At 42.6% G+C, this 20,003-nt stretch overlaps 1 protein-coding gene across 1 annotated transcript in view; it reads right to left on the bottom strand.

The window, feature by feature from the left end:
• JAK1 (Janus kinase 1) overlaps positions 1-20,003 on the bottom strand; it is a 128,263-nt gene that overhangs the window by 25,464 nt on the left and 82,796 nt on the right. The window contains exons 4-9 of the mRNA XM_058717119.1: positions 18,195-18,318; positions 12,135-12,288; positions 8,301-8,464; positions 6,248-6,587; positions 4,529-4,714; positions 480-637 (exon numbers count right to left, since the gene is read on the bottom strand). Of these exons, the coding sequence (XP_058573102.1) occupies positions 480-637; positions 4,529-4,714; positions 6,248-6,587; positions 8,301-8,464; positions 12,135-12,288; positions 18,195-18,318 (1,126 nt within the window). The remainder of the gene's footprint in view (positions 1-479; positions 638-4,528; positions 4,715-6,247; positions 6,588-8,300; positions 8,465-12,134; positions 12,289-18,194; positions 18,319-20,003) is intronic.

Raw genomic sequence — 20,003 nt, 5'->3', positions numbered from 1 at the left:
GAGAAAGGGAAAGGGAGAACGAGCTTATACCGATGACAGCACTCTAAATCCCTTGGAGTAGCCACTTCCCCAAGCTGGCTCAAGTCCTATGCGCCCATCCCATTACCCAACCTGGGGCCTGAAGTCCTGTCTGAGAGGACACATGAGGCAAGCTGAGATGCCAAGGAGCCTCAACACGTATCAAGTCTCCAAGGTCTAGAAAGAGGACTCGTCTGCCATCTAAGACACTGAGCCCAGCTTGACCCTGACTTCCCTACACATGTGGTCTCCAGCTTGACAGAAGCTATCCCCCCCACAAAAGTGATGCAGGAAGGCCTGACCAGTAGACAGCAGGGAGGGATGGAAAAGAGGGCACCAAAAAAGTCCTAAACAACATGCTCAACTGGCCCCAACCTAATCAGCTGATGACACCACACATCCCATCACTAAAATATGGTTCCGTTCACACCAAAGGGAATTGAAAAGTTTCCAGAACCAACCAGATGGGACCGTGACAACCATTCTGTATGTTGTGGACAATCAGTGGGGGAGCCACATCAGTGCAGAGGTAATGATGGGCATCCGCTGTGAGCCGGAAGTAGCCGTCTACCAGGGACACGAAGGACAAGGCCTCCTCGTGGGACGAAAGCTTCAGTTCCTGATGAGAGAGAAGACATGCCCGTGGTTACATCATGTGCCTACTACCTCAAGCAGCTGACTTTATGGGGAGGTACAGAGTGAAAAGATATTTAAAACACAATGGATGAGGCATGACCTCAAAAGGAAGCACTTTTTGCTGACAATAACTGTACCCCTTGCATTTATACAGGATTTTGACTCTCCATACTTTCTCATCTAGTATCTTCAAACTACCAGATGAGGTATGGTGTGTTTGCATGGGAGGAAGGGCAGAACAGGCAGCTATGGCAGGCAGAAGACCTATGGAGAGGCTGCCACAGGGGTCTAGTTGGAGGAACAAGACTGCCTCAGGTATAAAAGTACAGAGAGCTAAAAAAAAAAAAAAAAAAAAAAAAAAAAAAAAAGTGGAGGGAGGAGCAGCAAAGCATATGGAAGTGGTACTCTGGTCTTGGCATTAAGCAATGACTGACTCAGCACCCATTTTACAGAAAAGGAAACATAGGCACAGATGCTTCATCTCATATGGAGTTGGTCTAGAAGGTGAAATTCCAAAGTCTTAATCCAGGAATGGTCCCAGACAATGATGAGGTTGCTAGATTAAGTCCAGAGACCTCTGAGGGTTTGGAGGCGGCAGAGAGTCTTACTCAAAGTGGGAGAACAAAGGCAAAAATGGAGATGAGAGAAGGAATATCCACAGAAAGAAGGTTTTCAAGAAAAATGCCTGGAGATAAAGACAGGTGAATTTTTTTTCTGTCTTGGTCATATAGCCCTGAACAAAAACTGCCTATCTGAGAGAAGCCATGGGCTCAACCAGGAACATCTCCTGATGGAGGGGGGAATGGAAAGCCATTTAGAGCTTTGGCTCACAAGAATATTAAAAAGCACCTGAGTCTTCTGAGGGCAGAATGGCATGTGAGTATAAGACTCTGCCCATAGTACTGGAGAAAGGACAGGCTGGTGGCAAAGAAAAACAGACAAAGGAGAAAAATCAGTGAAAGAGAAAGGGGTGGAGAGAAGCAACTAGAAAGGATGGAGGCAAGTGGGGCTAATGACAGCTACCTTGCCAAAGGAAGGGTCAGCTCTAGACTTGTGAGCCAAGGAGGCCAAGGCCACCACAGAGATGGTTATTCAGTAAGGAGACTCTGTGCTAAGTGTGCTTCCTTTCACATGTTACCTGGCATTGACCTGCAGATCCCCAAAGAGCAAATTCAGAGCAAATGGTCTGAATCGGGCAGCCCTTCCCCCAGTCACCTAAAAGACCGAGACCACATAAGCACTTCCCTGAGAGAAGTCTGAGGAAATGGGAGACGTCAAGAAGAGGCAGAGAGAAATCAAGATATAGTTTGATAACATGCTAGCATCATGCTTTCCTGAAAGACCAGCAGCCAAAGTACTGCCTGGTCAAAGGGCTTGGAAATCCCATGTCTGGCAAGGGACAGGGGAAGGAGATAAAGAAGAGAAAGCATCACACAGTGTTAACCCACAGGTTCTGGAGTCCGTTTACGTGGGTTCATATCTTAGTATCTCCAACTTGCTATTATGGTTAAGCACATGCAATCGCCATTTTTACAGGTCAAAAACTGTCAAATATTGGCAATTTCAAATGGTTTAATCTTAGAGCTGTGTGACCTCGGGCAAGGTACCTAAGCTTTTTGTGCCTCAGTTTCCTCCTCTGTAAAATAGGGACAATAATACACCTACCTATAAGGTCGGTGAAAATGGAAAGAATTTACATTCACAAAGCATTTAGAACAGGAAGTGTCTGGCATGTAGTAAGAGCTAGTATTTGTAGAGGAAAATGCAGTAAAGAGGAGATGAAGTATTTATTTCTCCCTGCCTTCCTCCTGCAGCTGCCACAGTCTCGCCAGCCCCTGTGGTCCGAGCGGGCGCTGACTGCGGTGCCCAACGTGACTGTCAGCCAGGATAGGATGGGGCGGGCTCACAGACACGGTACCAGCTGGCTGTGGCTTCTCCCCTCTGCTACATGCATCTTCAGGGTCTGACCGAGGTGAAGAGCCCGACCACGGCTGTGCCAAGCTCTTCCTCCCTGCAGTCTCTGGGGAAGAGAACGCTTTGGAGCTGGAGCTGCACATTCTTACTCCGTGACCCTGCACGAGTTTCCACACCTCTCCACAGTCTAGACCTCCCCTCCCCCCCGCCCAGAAACAGAGCCAAAATTCCTACATCTAAGATCCTTGTAAGGACTAAGTAAAATAGTATAGACACAGCACAGAATCCAGCCTTATAGCTATGATATGCTGAATAAATGGCACTCATTTTTATCTTCTTCCTCCCTACATTCTCCATCTTCCCGCTAACATCTATCTGGACTCTACTGCTTCTCCCTTCACTTTATTTTTCATTAGTTTCCTGATGAAATTAACTTATGTTTATTGTTTAAAGGGGGGGGGAGATAAGGAGAATAAAAATATTTAAATTATTCATAATCCCACCGTAAATAACAGCTGTTAATATATTTTAAAATATTTATTTAAGAGAGAGAGTGCAAGCATGAGTGGGGGGAGGGACAGACAGAGAGAGAGAGAAACTCCACACTGTGCTTGGAGCCCCACTCGGGGCTCAATCTCACGAGCCCATAGGATCATGACCTGAGTTGACATCAAGAGTCAGACGCTTAACCATCCAGGGACCCTAACAGCTGTTAATACTTTATTTTTCTAAGAGCATGTGTGTGTATATACATATATGCATTTCTTTTAAAAATGTTTTGAACAAAACTGGTACCGTTCTGTAGATAGTTTAATATTCTTTTTTCCATTTACAAAGCATTTTTCCATATTACTAAAAAAAATAACAATTTGTTTATATAGTATTTTACTACTCAGGTGAATTGTGATGAATTTTTCCTCTTCTCCTATTATTGTAGATTAGGGTAATTTTCAGTGATTTTACTCTGTAAATTCTGTTCGGGTACATTCTCATGCACAGACCACTGGCTTCATCTCTGTTTCTGGAAAACAGCACTAAGTTCCCAAATAGAGGTATATATAAATATTTTCAAGGCTTTTAGCACGTGTTGCCAAACTGCTATCTAAAAGGTGTAACAAAAAGGCAAGTTACCCCAGCTATAAAAGAGTGACCATCTGTTCTCAACCCTATCACCAAATTCGTTCCCAACACTGAATGTTATGTTACCGTCTTGACAGAGTATTTGCCACATTTAAGGCAAAGCGTGGTATTTCCCTGGTGCTGACTACCTTCGCCCCATGAGTGCCCGCCTCAGCTGCCTGTGCTCTCCACGTGCCGTCGGCCATGACTTCCCCAACACAAACATGTTTATTTTGGCAGTGCTCCTACTTCCCCTGCCAAAAGTGGCCTGCTTGTCTAGATCATGTCCTCAAGTGATACCAAAAAAGAGGAAGTGAGATTGAACACCCCTTCCTCTGTCCGGAGTCACTTGGGTGTGCCTGACACCGTAACGGGGACTGCCACTGTGGGCACAGCCACCAGCCTGACAGGCTCCTGAAGTGCAAAGCGGGGTTTCCTGGAGACTTCTTCACAGAAGGCTCCCCCAACTCAGCGGAGAGGCTGCACAGGGGCCCTTGGGAGGAAATGCTAACATTCACCCATCTTGTTTTCCTTCAAATCCACTAACTTTTGTGAACTAAGTATTTATGCTAAAATGTCTTTGGGAGGGCAGCAAATCCTGAAAAGTAGATGCACATTGGCAAGACCAATGAAAGGCTCCAGAACGTACCAGTATAACTCAAAAACCAACATGGATAATGCCAATGTCAGCAAGAGGGATTTCTGGCTGAAGAAAGAAAGAAAATCATCAGATTTTCTCCTTGGGACAGGAGCTCTGCAAGCATGTGCTGCCTAACTGTCCTCAGCAAAGTCTGCCTCTTATCACTGGATCCAAACAGAATTGCCTCCAGAGCAAACTTACCATTTTTTTATTGTCCTGCTTATTGATGCTGACCACACACTCCTTTATTACAATGTGAGTGATTTCAGGGAAGTAAGAAAAATTGTTCCACTCTTCCCGGATTTTGTTTTTCTCCTCATCCTTCTTGTGTTTATTTTCCAGCTTTTTCCATTTCAGTTTGTTTTTTTCCTTTTCAACAGGAACAACCTGATAAGATGCATTAAAGTGCCAGAGTTAAGTTGCTTTCTCATTTCCTATTGGCAAAAAAGGTCAACGCTTCTGGAAAACTAAAACAGAGGCTACATTCAAGGAGAAGAAAGCCAGCCCGCCTGGATCTACACAGGAATTAGAACAGGTGGCACATGTGGGCTTAGGATGGCAGTTTAGTGTCCCATCAGGGAATCTTGGGATTTTATCCCTGGCAGGGACCTTAATGAGCACTCTGAATAAACTCTTTACAACATCTCTATTGTACCAGTCAAGTCAGAAAGGGAAATAACTGCCCACTAGACAGGCATCCACCCTCAGGTCCTCTCACTTCCGGACTGATGGATATTTCAACACAGGCAGAGAACATGTTCTTCCCAAATGTGGCTGCACAGAACATGAGCTTTCTCCTTTTAGAATCTATCACAGATTATCTTAACATTCTAACAATATCCAAGATGAAACTTTCAAAAGAAGGTATGAATCCCATGCTTGAATAATCTGCCAGTTATTAACTAGTTAGGTCATCAATTTGAGCCTCCAGTTCCCCATCCACAGAACAGATCTTATATTTTACCAGGTTCTTTGAGGATTAGTTCTCATTAACAGTGTATCTACTATATAAAAAGCACTTGGTTAAGTTTTAGGCATTGTTATTTTAGCATGAATAAACCAGGAGAAAATAAAAATAGCCTTGGCTTTAACATTATTATTGATAATTATAACGATGACGATGGCAGCTATAATAGTTTTCAAACATTTATTACATGCTGGGCTTTGTGCTGACTGACATTCAGTTCTCTCAACAACTCCATGAGGCAGATACATTAAGTACCTCCATTTTACAGATGAGTAATATGTAGCTGATATAGGGGAAGGAACGCCCAACGCTACAGAACTACAAATAGTGGAGCTAGGACCTGAACCAGGACTATTTAGGTTTAAAATCCATGCTTTTAAACCACTCTGCTCCCTTGCCTCATCCAGCAAACACTTAAAAAAGCAGCTTTAAATCGCAAAATCAATTACCCTATCTCACGGAGCCAGAAGTCTAAATTCAACTCTTGGCACTATTGTTTATTAGTTAGTTATGACCTTGGGCAAGTTTCTTAACTTCTCTGAGCCTCTTTGTGTTCATCTATAGAATAGAGACAACAATAGGACTCCCCTCAAGGCTTTCTGTTTTTGTTTTTGTTTTTGTTTTTTTTTTTTTAAGGAATAAATGAGTAATACATGTAAAATGCTTAGAAAAGTACTTAGTACATGGTAAGTGCTCAATAAATATCTGCCATTATTAATATTATATATGTTATTGTTACATTTCTCTATTTCCCTATAGAACTCAATAAGAATTTATTTAGAATAAATAAATATTCGTGAAGACAATAAAAGATGAATGATACATGGTCTCTAACCTGAAGACACTTGTCTGACAGGGGTGATGGACATGCAAATGGGTAATCCCAACAGGATAAACAGAATAGGTATGTGACACAGGATGGTCTCTTCCACCAGCCACCTATCACCACTTACATTTGGTTTCTGTCTCCACTGGATTCCAAGATTTCCAGTTACCATCACTTCATAGAGAATGTTTCCACTGTCATCTGGATGAAACCAATTCATCTCATTTTCTGACGAAATCAGTAACATGGAAGTCTCAAATATTTCAGCACCATAATGTTTTGTCAAAGTCTCCAAGGTCGCCAGGTATTTCACCTTCAGGTCATGAGTAGATACACTGCTGTCACAGATGGTCTTGTTGTTAAATTCCTTTAGGAAATCCTTGAAAACGTTATTTATCCGCATCCTGGTGAGAAGATTCCTCTGCCTGATGGACTTATTCAATGTTTCTGGGATATATCGTTTGTAGCTAAAACAAAGTAGGAAAATATGTCTGTATGTCATGCACAGGCCAGCATAGAATAGTACAGAAACCAACTTAGTCTAGAAATCTTCCTTCCATGCACTGCCCCATAGGAAAGGAGGACCTGCTCCCAGAGGGTCTTAGATGGAGTAAGCACTAGGCTGAAAATCACAAGGAGATGGAGGTGAACAGGGACTGAAAGAGAAAGAAAAGCACATGTTCACAGACTGTACTGAGATGGGAATTCCTACAAGTATCATCCAATTTTCTGGGTTGCAAAGGGAGGCAGCAAAATGGACTTATCTGTGTTTTTGCTTGCCAGCGTCACTGTTCCTGTGCACGTTAAGTACTCATATCAAATGTTATTAAGATTCAGCATGAGTTAGAAGGTGGTGTGAGAGGAGGCAAGAGTGATTATAGATGCTCTGTAGGCTCTACTTTTAGGTTTTATAATTCTTCTATAAAGATCACATATTGCTTTTACAAGAAATGGGAAAAACACATAAAATCCAATTAAATATAAAAGACCTCGTGTCTGCCATGTGGAAGTGTCCCAGAAGAATTAAATGGATTGGCAAGGAAACTGAACGATCAATTACTTATGCGGGTGCTAATAGGAAAGTATCTATGACTAACAAGAGTCTTGACAAACTGACAGACTGCTGGAAGGAGCCGGTTTTAAGAACAGTATGAACACCCATGAAAGAAAGAACAAACTGGAAACCAAACCAGTGGAGAGACCAGTCTGCCTAATACTCTCAGGCCTGAGACAGCATCTGGCCCTGGGTAATCCCTGCTGCACGAATGGTTTCATGACAGTGGAAAATTGTAAAGTTTAGAATTTTTCCCCAACAGATATTGTGACATTTCAGATTAATGTAATAGAGAGGAAGATCAGAGGAGAGCTGTCATTTTTTACCTTTGTTTCATGAAAAAGTAAAGAGGAGGTACCCGGAGCAAAAGTCACGGAAAAAAGAGAAAGCAGCAGTACAGCATGTATCTAACCAGCCCTGCATCACTGAGGGGGCAGCCCGCCACCTGCTCCAGACTCTGCTCAAGGGCAAGATACAAGAAGGAAGCTTATGGGAAGGTGCATGCTGCCTATCTCAAATAAAAGAGCTATATTAACTTGTTCTTCAAAATGAATCTGTCTTCTTTTACGACATTCACAGAAACTCCTTGGTAAATACACACATACAAATATTATACAGATAGGTAGAAATTATGCAGTTTGACGACACCTTCACAAAGACTTGATCATGAATGCTATTTTATATAAATGCCATTTTCTTGAGGTACTATCCTTCACATCAGATAAACAGCTCTCTAGTGAACTCTAGTTCAGGCTGTGGATGACAGTAGCTGCCTGTAGAACAATACTCAGAAGGATTTCAGGACAGCTCCGGCACAAAAGGAAAAAACGCCGTGACAGATGGCAATGCCCACCATGGGAAGAGAGGCAAAGGGCAGGTATGTGGGCCACCAATTTGATTGGTATCGCTCATCCAGAACTTTCACCGGAGTGCAAATTTCTGAGGTCATGAGCCCATGTTCAAAATCAAGACACGATTGTAATTGTGCTACCTTTTATAAATGTTCTAGGCGCTGCAGAGAGCAGGGGTCAGCCAAAAACTGGCAGGGGTTAAACTGAGATGTCAGGGAACATATAAAAACAACATTGTCCCCACGATCAACTCTTCAGCCAGCAGGAAGATTTACCTGATGTCCTTGGGCAGTTCTGGCAATTGCATCTTCTTCATCATGGCGTAGTGGGAGATGGCCAGGACAGCCATTCCCAGACACTCGTTCTCAATATCGTGTCCATCCTGCTCGGTCTTGGGGTCTCGAATGGGAGCCAGGCATTTGACCAAATCATATTGTCCCTTAGGAGCAGAGGTGAAAAGAAATGAACCACCAGATTTTCTGTGTCTCTAGTCTTAAGAGAAAGGTTCCCCACACAGGGAGGTGCCACCCAGAAAAATAGCGATGACACGAACGAGGTTTATAGATTCTCTGGCACCAAAGCTCCTTCTCAAAAGTTGGGCACGAGGGGGCTCAGGAAATGTTCTCCCCAGGAATAAATTTCATTTATTTAACAAATGTTTACTGAGCACCATGCGAGCTGCTGATGAATAGCACAAATACGTGGAGCCCTTTCGCAGGATTTATCCTATAAATGACCGTGGCCAGCACCACGTTCTGGGCTTGGACAGCACCAGGGCAAGGGAGGGTGACACCTGGCTGGGGTTGGCTCATTAATTCCACAAACATATACTGAGATATCCTAGCCTAGGCACTGGCTGTATAACTGACAGCACATCACACCTCATTCTGATGGTGAGTTAGAGAAAGGGCAAGTGAATCATTGCCACACAGGAGTTTTTCGACACCTGCTGGTTAAGTTTCTAGTAGTGAAACATATCACCAAAATATACGCCCCCCCCACCCCCCGTTGGAGGTGCACAGCATTCCAAGACCCAGTGAGGGCTTCAAAAACAAAAAAGCTAAAGAGCAGTCCCTGTCTTATACAGAGTACAAGTACACCACCTGTCTTGTACAGAGTAATGATGATGTCAGTGCTACCTCCCCTTTGTGAAAACCTAGCCCCAGTGCCAGACTGTGGGCTAGGTTCCCTTTATTTACTGTTTCATTCAATCCTCCCAACAACCCTATGACATAGGTGCTGACATCATCCATCACCTCTACCTAACAGATGAGGAATGTAAGGCACCCAAAAGTTACATCACTGCACTCACCCATGTGGTAATTATTGATTACTGGGAACCAATTATGGGCCAGATGTTATTCTAGGGGCCAGGGGTATACATAGCAGTAAGCCAAACTGTGTTCCTGACCTCAGGGAGATTCCATGTTGAGAAGAATAAACAAACAGGAATATAGAACATCAATATAGTTATAGTTATAAAGAATAGTTCTTTAATATAGATAGAACTTTAATATATAGTTATTTAATATAGTTCTTTAATATAGAACTATATAATATAATATAGTTATATAGAACAAAGTCAAGTGGAAAGACAGAATGCCGTGGGAGCTGGGACCCAGGAAGTGGTGGGGGAAAGTCAAACCTAGATGTGACTCCAGGGCTATGGTTCATCAACACTGTGCTGTAGCCACTCAACTTTACTAATGTCAAGCACACTGAAATCTTTAGCCTTTCTCTCGATGGAACAGAGGTAGTGTGAAATCTAGGGGTGCTGTTTCCACATAAGTGAGACACTCACTTTCTCTGAAGGGACTTTAGTTTAGTGGTTTCTGGATGGAGGGTTCTCACTGCAGCTGTTTTTCTTTCCCAGATAGGATTTATTTCTCTCCGGTAAGAACAGGACACCGTCAACCTCCACAAACTACTAAGGACCAACAAGAATCATCTCTGCCAGCAACGTGTGAAGAAGCAGAACAGAATCTGAAACTATTTTGATTGGCTGTGATTTTCTGTAAATATCACTGTACAACCACCCCAAGTAACTCATTCCTGAACCTCTGAGAGGTCAGATTCTAATGCAATACTTATTCTTGAAGTATGGTGCACTATTCCTTTGAATATATAAAGCTGGGAGGTTGAATAAAAAACGATGAATCTGAAAATGGCCAGTTTTCTGGCCAGAAACTAAAGCTGTGCAATGGAATATAACTGGGACATAAAAATCACACGTGAAAGTATATCTTAAAGAAATAGAACACATCTATAAACACATATGGAGGCTGTTCACAACAACCTGTTACTGTAACAGTGACAGCCTAATAGGGGAAACTTAAGAAAAACAAAAAATGTCCAGAAAGAGGAGGCGAGTTTAATAAATGAGGGCTTTTCCTCTGGACAACAGCCTCATACTCACTTCCTACCTGAAATCTCTCCATAGGCATCTCCAAATGAGAATGCCTCATTCCCAACCCTTCTCCAACCTGCTCCTCCCTGCTCCTCCCTGCCTTCTCTACTTAGGGAACGACTCCATTATCTATCAAACAAGGCCCAAAACAGAAACCTCAAAATCACCTTTGATACTTCGGATTCTCTCCCCTTGCGCAGCCAACTGATCAGCAAATCCAATCAATTCTCCCTCCACAATTAATTGTAGGTCCACCATTTTTCTCCAAACTCTACTGCCACCACCACTAAGCCAAACCAGCATCTTCTCTCACGTGGACCAACGTGGCACATGATCTGCTCCTCGCTGGCCCCACCAGTAACACTCCTTCCCATCACCCTCCTCTCCTCCAGCCACACTGACTCTCCTCTCAGCTCCCACCTGCCTCACAGTCTTCCCACATTCTGTTCCCTATCTATCAGATGCTTTCAACCAGGGAGATTTTGCCCCATAGGGGAGATCTGGCAATGTCTGGAGACAGTTTTGATTGTCACAATTGGTGAGATGGCATCTAATGAGCGGAGGCGAGGAATGTGGGTAAATGTCCTACAACGCACAGGGCAGTCCCTCAGAGCAAAAAACCATCCAGCCCAAAATGTGCTATTGAAATGTGCTATTGAAAAACTGCTCTAATGGAGAAGAAATATTTTCCCCTCTCCTTCCTTAGAACTGCAGACTCCTTCTTCTTCCAGATTCATAGAAGTGTCACCTCCTTAGAGACCTTCTCCCATCACACTATTTAAATCAGACTTTCCCAATCAAACCTCCTCCCTATATTCTCTATCACAAAAGCTTTCTCCTTCATGGCACTTCTGACCATTCTTATATGTTCCATATGTATCATTTTACTTGTTTTCTGTTTGCCCAGCTTGATTTTGTATCTGCTGCTTGCAGAGACCACATCTGTCTTGTTCACCATAGTATCTGCAGTGCCTCAGCAAAGAGTACACAGGAGTAAATATTTGTTGAATGAATGAATATGAAGCCATTAAAACAGCATAGATTTATATTTTTAACTGACATCTGAAGGATCATCAATAGAATGGACAAAAAAGCAGTTTACAAAAATTATAGGGTATTTTCAAAAAACTACACGGTACACAATATATACCTGCATGGTAACATCAGGAAGCAGATCACCAAAAACGCTGGTTATCTCTGGGGAATGCAATTCAGGGACTCTAACTTCTCTTCTGGCTTTTATCTAGTGTCTAATCTTCCCACCCCACTACCGCTGTGACTCAGAGCAGCCACCTCCTGCCTTCCCAAACGTTACTCTGACTGCTGAGATGTCCCCATTCACCCCACTGAACTACATCCTCCCTCACCTGCAGCTTCCCTCTGCTCTCTCCACGGGAGGCACTGCAGATGAGAAGTGAAATGATAGGAGGTAGGGGAAAAAGAAAGGAACAGGGAAGAAGCGATGCCTCGAAAATCCCCAAGTGGGACAACCAGCCCCTTGGGACGCCAAACTGCTGCCTCTCCCCTCCTCGTTCTGGGCAAGTCCTAGGGCAGCAAGGACAGCCATAAGACACAGCAGAGCAGGAGAGGAGGCCATAAAACATCCTAGCCACCAATGAGTCCAGCCACACCAGGCGGTCTGAACCTGTGATGCCTCAGCCATCCCAGGCCCTCCAGCTTCTCCCGGGCCCAGACTTCTCACCTGAGCAAACAGATACTCCAGGGAGCTGGCGTCAAGGAGAGGGGTTGCATCTGGAACTTTTTTTTTCTCGTAGCCATTTTTCTGCTTCTTCGGAGAATGTCGCCATACAGACTGCTCATTATCATTGGTCCCATGCCAGTTGGTGAAATAGAACCTAGAAGGTAGGAAGATAAGTGTCAATTTGGGGAAGGGGACATTTGAATGCATGGGAGAGGTGTCCTTGTTGTACCCAGAGTGCTCAATGCCGGAGGCTAAATTTCCCTGGAAAGGAAGCGTTTGCTTGCTTTTCCACTGTATAGCACGTCACTGGTTAGAAGGTCCTTTTTCTTTTCGCTCTTACAAGCACTCTGTGAACAGCATCCTGCCAGAACCTGTCAGTGACTCAAGGAGATAAAGTGACTTTCCACTACGTCTTCCTAAATAGGAAAACATGCTGACTAGGTGCAAGAGCTGGCCCAGCAACTCCCTTTACCTTTAATAATGCTATCCTGCCTTGAATCCAAGACCTATTTAATTGACATTTTAACATTTCTATTCAAGAAAATGTAGCTTCGTTGTCTAATCGAGATGCACAGTTAATGTGGCAGTGCTTCCTATTTCCCAGACTGCTGTTATTTAATTGATGGCTTATCTTACAATGAATAGAGTTACAAATAGAAGAAATACATGAGCACTACTTACAAGCGGCAGCTTGTAGTGCTGTGAATAAAATTAATAAGCACTTCATGCCATTTACTCCTTACAGCAACTGCTCAAGATAGGTTTCACTGTTCCTATTTTACAGCCAAGGAAAACAGAGGTTCCAAAAGGTGAGGTGAACTGACCCCAAGCCACTTCTCTTAACTACTACATGCCTCTGCCACCTGTAGGGGAAATGCAGTGAGTTCTTGAGTGTGTGAAAGTGACTGAGCCAAGCTGCCACAGGCCATCTATAGGTTACAGATTCAACTGGTACCTGGGTCTTTCTCCCTTGACGTGCCTGTGTGCTGGCAAAACCACCGTGGCATAAAGAAGCAACAAATAAAATTTCCTCCCAAAAAAGTGCTGCCACTAAACTCAGACATCTGTCACTGAGCTGTATTTGCAACGCCTACACATGGCAGGCCCTTTTGCCAGGCTGGGATTCAAAGGGCCTGGTCTCCATACTCTTGTGAGTTCCTTGTCTATATGTCTACATGGCAACCAGTCAAATCCAACAATAACAATAAAGAAACATACAAGGGGCATGTCTCATAAGCGGGACTAGAATGTGACTTTCATGGAGGCCAGTTTTTCCTTCCTTCATAAAAAAAATATTAAAAGTTGTATTTTACAACCACATTGATATAAAGATAAATATAATCCAGCTTGGATTTCTTTTTCTGGTTTTAATGAAATTAAAACACTTTTCTGAGTCTTTAAAAATATTATGAGCCCTAGGCACTGTGCCCAATAGATAAGATGTCCCTGGACATAAGGGAGTCTTTGATGAGGTGCCAAACAAGGGAAAAACCATCCTCTACTGCCAGGGGAAGGGAGAAAGGGTTGGGAAGGGAAGTTGGGGCCAGAATAAATAAATCCCAAGCTTTAGAGCCTGGACCAGACACAGCAGGCAGAGGAGATGGCAAGGCAAGATCACGTGAGGCAGGATGCCCCGGAAGAAAGCCCAATGGAAGATGGACTGAAATGACAGAGACCAAATCAGATGCCTATGGCAATAGTCTGGACAACGCTATGAGCTCTGTGAAGGCAGATGCCTCAGTGGTCTTGCTCAGCACTGAATCTCCGGGCAAATAACAGTTGCTTAACACATCATTGTCAGATGAATAAACAAGAAATGAATGAACAAATTCAGGGAGTAGCAATTAACATGGTGAGGGAAGGATGGATACAGAAGTTAGTATAAAAGTAAAATCAGTATTTTAGAACTTTCAGGGATTCTATACACCTCATCTTCCCTATGACTTATGAAAGTGACTGAGAATTTGGGGCGCCTGGGTGGCGCAGTCGGTTAAGCGTCCGACTTCAGCCAGGTCACGATCTTGCGGTCCGTGAGTTCGAGCCCCGCGTCAGGCTCTGGGCCGACGGCTCGGAGCCTGGAGCCTGTTTCCGATTCTGTGTCTCCCTCTCTCTCTGCCCCTCCCCCGTTCATGCTCTGTCTCTCTCTGTCCCAAAAATAAATAAAAAACGTTGAAAAAAAAATAAAAATAAAAAAAAAAAAAGAAAGTGACTGAGAATTTGACTGTGGGTTTTGGTAGCTCTCACTCACACACAGAAAGAACACATATCCAGGAGCCCACATGCAGCATAAACCACAGCTGTGGGATTGTCCTCTCACTCTCCTATGTGACAGGGGATCGGGTGCCCACAGCTATCTGCTGATGAAGAGGCTGGCACTTCTATCCCTAGACTGAAGAATCTACTTTTCAAGGACAGACGGAGCACAGGATGGGAGGACTCAGCCAGGATCAGCGATCCAAGATAGGCAGGAAGTAAGGGTGAACTGGCTCTACCAACTGAGCAAATACAGGAAAATCTGACATTGGGGCAGAAAAAAAATTGACAAGGACACAGCCAACTCCTCTGGCTATTGAGTCAAGTCCAAAATGGAGAGTTCTCATCATTCACACAATAACCAGATATCTACTAGAAGTTTTTGGGATCTGTCTAGAAGGAGACAGGTGAAAAGGCAACGAACAGGACAACGAAGACAGTAACTAAGTAAGGGCTTGCGAACACTTACCCTGTGCCAGGTACTCTTTATACAAACAAACAAAGCAGGGCTCTCCCTGAAGGGCAGGCCGACAGGTACATTCCTTTTGGTAGTGGAGGAAGGCGGTGAGAAGATGAGAATTATGTGCAACATGGAAGGGTACCTGGGAAAAGTAAGAGTCTCTAGGATGCAGGAGGTTGTTTGAAAGAGAAGCAATGAAGACAGATTTTCCCTGAACCGGTCCAAGGCATGGTCCTCTTCTGCCACATCCCACTGAGTCTCTATGAGAAAGAGTCCTTGGACCTGGTAAATCAAGGGCTCAACATACTCCCTTTGGGCAAAACACAATCTCCAGTCAGGTCTGAACAAAAACATTCTTCCAGGCTGTTATCTGAGCCCTGTGAGACCAGCTTCAGTTTGGAAATCTTTTGGCAAGATGTTCAGACAAGATAAGGCTGAGGAGATCAAACTAACTTGTGGCTCCATCACTTCCGTAAAGGTTGAAAGGAGCCTAAAACAAGGCTGGATCTCTAGAAATTGCCCATAGTCAAAGGCTGACAGCTTTCTATTTAATAAGATGACAAAACAAAAAACAAAAGCCTTTAAATCAGTGACTACCAAAATCAACACCTTCCTAATTTTACCCTAATAAGACAAAACTAGAAGGAAGACAGACACTCTACGTTTTTAAAATTCAAGTATAATTAACATACAGTGTTCTGTTAGTTTCAGGTGTACAATGAGTCAACAATTCTGTAACATTCCTAGAAGAAAATACAGGCAGTAACCTCTTTGACATCGGCCACAGAAACCCTTTTCTCCTTTAGCAAGGCAAACAAAAACAAATTTAACTATTGAGACTACACCAAAATAAAAGGCTTTTGCACAGGGAAGGAAAACCCTCAACAGAACAAAAAGACAACCTACTAAATGGGAGAAGATAATTGCAAATGATATATCCAATAAGGGATTAAGATCCAAAATAAAGAATTTACACAAATAACCAAAAAACAAATAACTCAATTAAAAACTGGGCAGAAGACATGAAAAGACATTTTTCCAAGAAGAAATACAGATGGCCGACAGACACATGTAAAGATGCTCTACGTTCCTTTTTAAAATTAATCATCAAGATGTTCATCAAACTGGGGCCACACACAAATTCCTAGGATTGGAACATGCTAATGGAAAAAAATAAAGAATGGCATAAATAAATATAGTATGATAGCTGTGTAGATTCCTTTTCAGAATGGCATGGAGGAATGACAGAGGAAGGAAGAGGGAGGGGGAGAGAGGTAGACAGACCTATCAAGGAGATATGACTTCCTTGCAAGTCTTTGAGAAAATTATATTACAGATGACTGCATATTCTTAGTTTATGTTTAGATATTATACACAAGGAATTCTCCTTAGGTTTCTACAGAACTCTACTAACAGATAGTGAAATTCATTTGAATGAAAAAGGAAATATTCTTTTTCATAAAAAAGAATATGCTTATCTTATACTAAGACACATTATAAAATAATAACCATTAAAAATCATGATCCAAAAACAGAATCTCATAATTGAAGCAGAGTGTTTCCCAAAATAGAGCTGGGATTCCACTGAAATAGTCGCCAACATTTGTTTTCATATGACACCTTCTACAGTGGTGAGATTAGGAGGTTTCAAAGTTTTTGTAGTTTGTTGTAATGCAAATGTTTTAGCTTAGGGTGGGATCTTCCAAGTTCAAAGGGCCTGTGGTAACAAAGCAATATCCTGTTGAAGCTCAATGTCAGGTACAAAGTCAAGGTGCCAAAAATGAAGTAGTTGTGCACTTCCTGGCAGCTAACAGAACAGGGAGGAGGCAAAGACAGCCCCTAATAGTGAGGTATTGGCACAATCCACAAAGACGAGTGCCTCAAGGAGGGTTCTGGGGCGGACAAGAGGATTCACTAGGTGTGTGACTTTGTGTAACTCACTTCTCCACTGTGGACATCAGTTCGCCCCTAAACAATTAACAATACTTGAACTAGGTAAATTCAGGTCTTATCCAAGTCCCAAGTTCTACCATTCCAAATTCTGAGCCAAGTAGACAAACCTAGAGGGAAAGAACTAGAATTCGGTGACATGCCCCCTTCCTAGACTGTCGGCTGCAAATAACACGTTTCAATGCTGGTTCACACAGACAACCCCCAGGCCACAGAAAGCAAGATTACACTTTGAAAAACAATCCAAATATAGTCAGAAGGCTCAGCTGGGTGGGGTGATTGTCTCCCTAAATCTGGGGCGAGAAATCTCACATGGTACACACCTCTCCTCTTAAGGTGAGACCTTGGGTGAGTACAAAAAGAAAAAAATAGTCAGCCCTAGAATGATTATCAAAGAAAGCAGATCTGGTTCAACTGCTGCTGAGAAAAACACCCAGACCATTCTAGAATGTTAGCAACTCCACCAACTTCCCGAAGGAAGCAGCATCTAAGCTACCATGGAGAGGCTCTGAGATCCCTGAGGGTGTTTCCAGCAGGTCCCTACGTTCCATCAGCAACTGCCGGTTTCATCACATCTATGTAAGTCAAGATCCTTTTCAAAAAGTATTCACCCTGTTTATAAGCTCCTTTGCTAAAAGCACACTCAGTTGTGCTTAACTAGTATCTAACAAACATTTTCAATTCTAGGTAACAGCGCAAAAATGTTTATCAACTCAAGACAGTACAGTGAAGTAGTGACTGCCTATGACACCTTGGGAGACTATGTGACATTTAAGGAAGTCTACAATACAAGAGAAAAGGCAATACCCATCAGAAGAAAAATGAGAGTCCCACCCACTAGGCAAAAATTCTCAGGGAGTCAATCAAAACATCTACCCCTTGAGAGCAACAGCAACCTGGAATTTATAGGGAACCACTTCAGGTGGTGCTTCTCAAACTCTTTAGCTGCAACTCTTAAGAAGAAATATTTTATTGCATCATGAGCTGGTATATACACTTGCATATCTCAAACAGAAGTTTTAAAACAATATTCTTGGGATATGTATATATGCTGATATTACTTATTCTTGCCTGTTTCTTTTTTCAAAAACATTCTGGTCACAACTCATGAAATTAAACTCATAACCATGACTCATCACTTGAAAAACTCTGCCATAGTACACTAATTCTTTTCAAAATACCCTCTGCATCATAACGATTTCTTTTCTACAATGTGGCAAAGTGATCAAATTCATCTTGAATTGCATTCCAAATACTGAAGAAGTCCTTTCTCATACCAAGCAAATATAAAACTTACCAATTACAAAATGACTACAAATCTTCTTAGTAAGTGACTCAGGCCTCCAAGCTAACTGTCATCCTCCCCCTGCAAGAGGAAGCCAAGCAGGCACCCATACCTCATCCGGTAGTGGAGCCGGAGTGATGTCTTGTCGTCAACTGTGATCGTGCGATTCGGAGCGTACCAAAGCTTGGTGTTCTCATCATACAGGGCAAAAAGGTTGTGACACAGAGGAGAGATACCTGGGGAAAAAGTAAAACACGTATCAGAAAATTAAAGATAGATACATTAGGCCATCTGCTTCCAAAGCATGATATACACAAAGACAAGAAGTTCTCTTATCCAAAGAATCTAGGTCACATTTTGTATCCTCTTAGGGTAAATATGACTTCCAACCATATTCAGTCAGGCAGTTTTAATCATGATAATTAACAACTATGGCTCCCCAGGAATATATACTATAGCTCCTGACAAACCAGATTAAAAACATTTTACAACAAAAGTCTAACAATGTTTCTCATCACGGTGTCTATGACAGTCTTAACAAATCCTACTTAAAAGAAAAAATACGTGAGCTGAGAGGTTCCCAGATCCCACCTGAAGCGCACCTTGCTAATCATAGTCAGAAACATCCTTGGAGTTCGGGAAACCCCCAATCCATCTCCTACAGAAAATGTTTAAACAATTCTAACACTGTGATTATGTATTACATGCAAAGGCGTTCCTGGCAGTAGCACACAAAATCATGTGTTGGAATAAATAACCAAAGTGATTTTTGTCAATGATAAAAATCTGTTACCATTAATAGATACACCTTGTAAGTACTCTGTATAGTTATCATATTTTTTATTAGTAGCCAACTCACAAGAAGATATATGCTTAACAAAAGTAGTCCAATAGTGCTCCCTTGCCTCCCTGCCCCACCAACTGCCTCCTTTGACACAAGAAGAACTAGAGAGATAAAGGAGGTTATAAAGCCAGGAAAGCACCTTTCCATTCACTTCTGAGCCCATAATTAAAATTACACAGACCTGTAATCTAAAAGCATGGGGGAAGCAGAGAAGGTGATTGCAAATAATTACTACTGATACTTTCATCTGTGACCAGGCCTCAAACTAAGATACAGGCAACCTAACCAAAAAATATATGAAAATATGAGGTAATAGGAGTTTCCCAAATCAGATATCTGGAGCACAACTGACACTGACAGGGATCTTCCCAGGCTCGGCCCGTCCAGGCACGAACTCTCTCCAATGCACACACCGAGTGAAAAAGAGACAGATGCCTCGGCATGCTGACATCTCGCTGAACTCCTTGATTCCTGCCTCTCAAGATATCTGGGGTAACCCCTCCAGAGGTTATTTCTCCTTGTAACAGAGAAGAGGGAGTAAACTTCAAAGGGCATCATCTCTTGGGAACAAGAGCAAATGAGTTTTAGATCCAGTACTGTTAGGACTATGTTTTGGGTATACTATATAGTTTTACATCCGTGAATTGGCCTTTGTGGGCTGGCCTGGAAGCCTAGACTTTCTTTATACATACTCATACTTGAATGGGCACTGACACATACATAGTGAAGCATAACTTATTTGTGATCATGAATCTGTGTGTATTCTATCACAGGTCTGATTCTAAAATTTTAGTACTTAAAACAGGAAGATCAAAGATAAAAGATCAAAGCTTTTTATACAAAAGTACAGAATAATGGTAACAACAACACTAACATTTACTGAGGGTTAAGTGTCAGGCATCAGGCTGACACGCTCTACATTTATTATCTTTTCATCCTAACACTTAATGACGTAATTAATATTTTTGCCATTTTACAGGTGAAGAAACTGTGGCCTCCCGCGATTTAGTCTGATTCAGGGCTACTCAGTAAAAGTCAGAGTTAAGATTCAAACCAAGATAGAGCTACTGAGGAGGT

This window comes from Neofelis nebulosa, chromosome 2, assembly GCF_028018385.1.
Source record: "Neofelis nebulosa isolate mNeoNeb1 chromosome 2, mNeoNeb1.pri, whole genome shotgun sequence".
Lineage (NCBI taxonomy): Eukaryota > Metazoa > Chordata > Mammalia > Carnivora > Felidae > Neofelis > Neofelis nebulosa.
The sequence above is the reverse complement of the archived record's forward strand: the minus strand, read 5'-3'. Positions and strand labels throughout refer to the sequence as shown.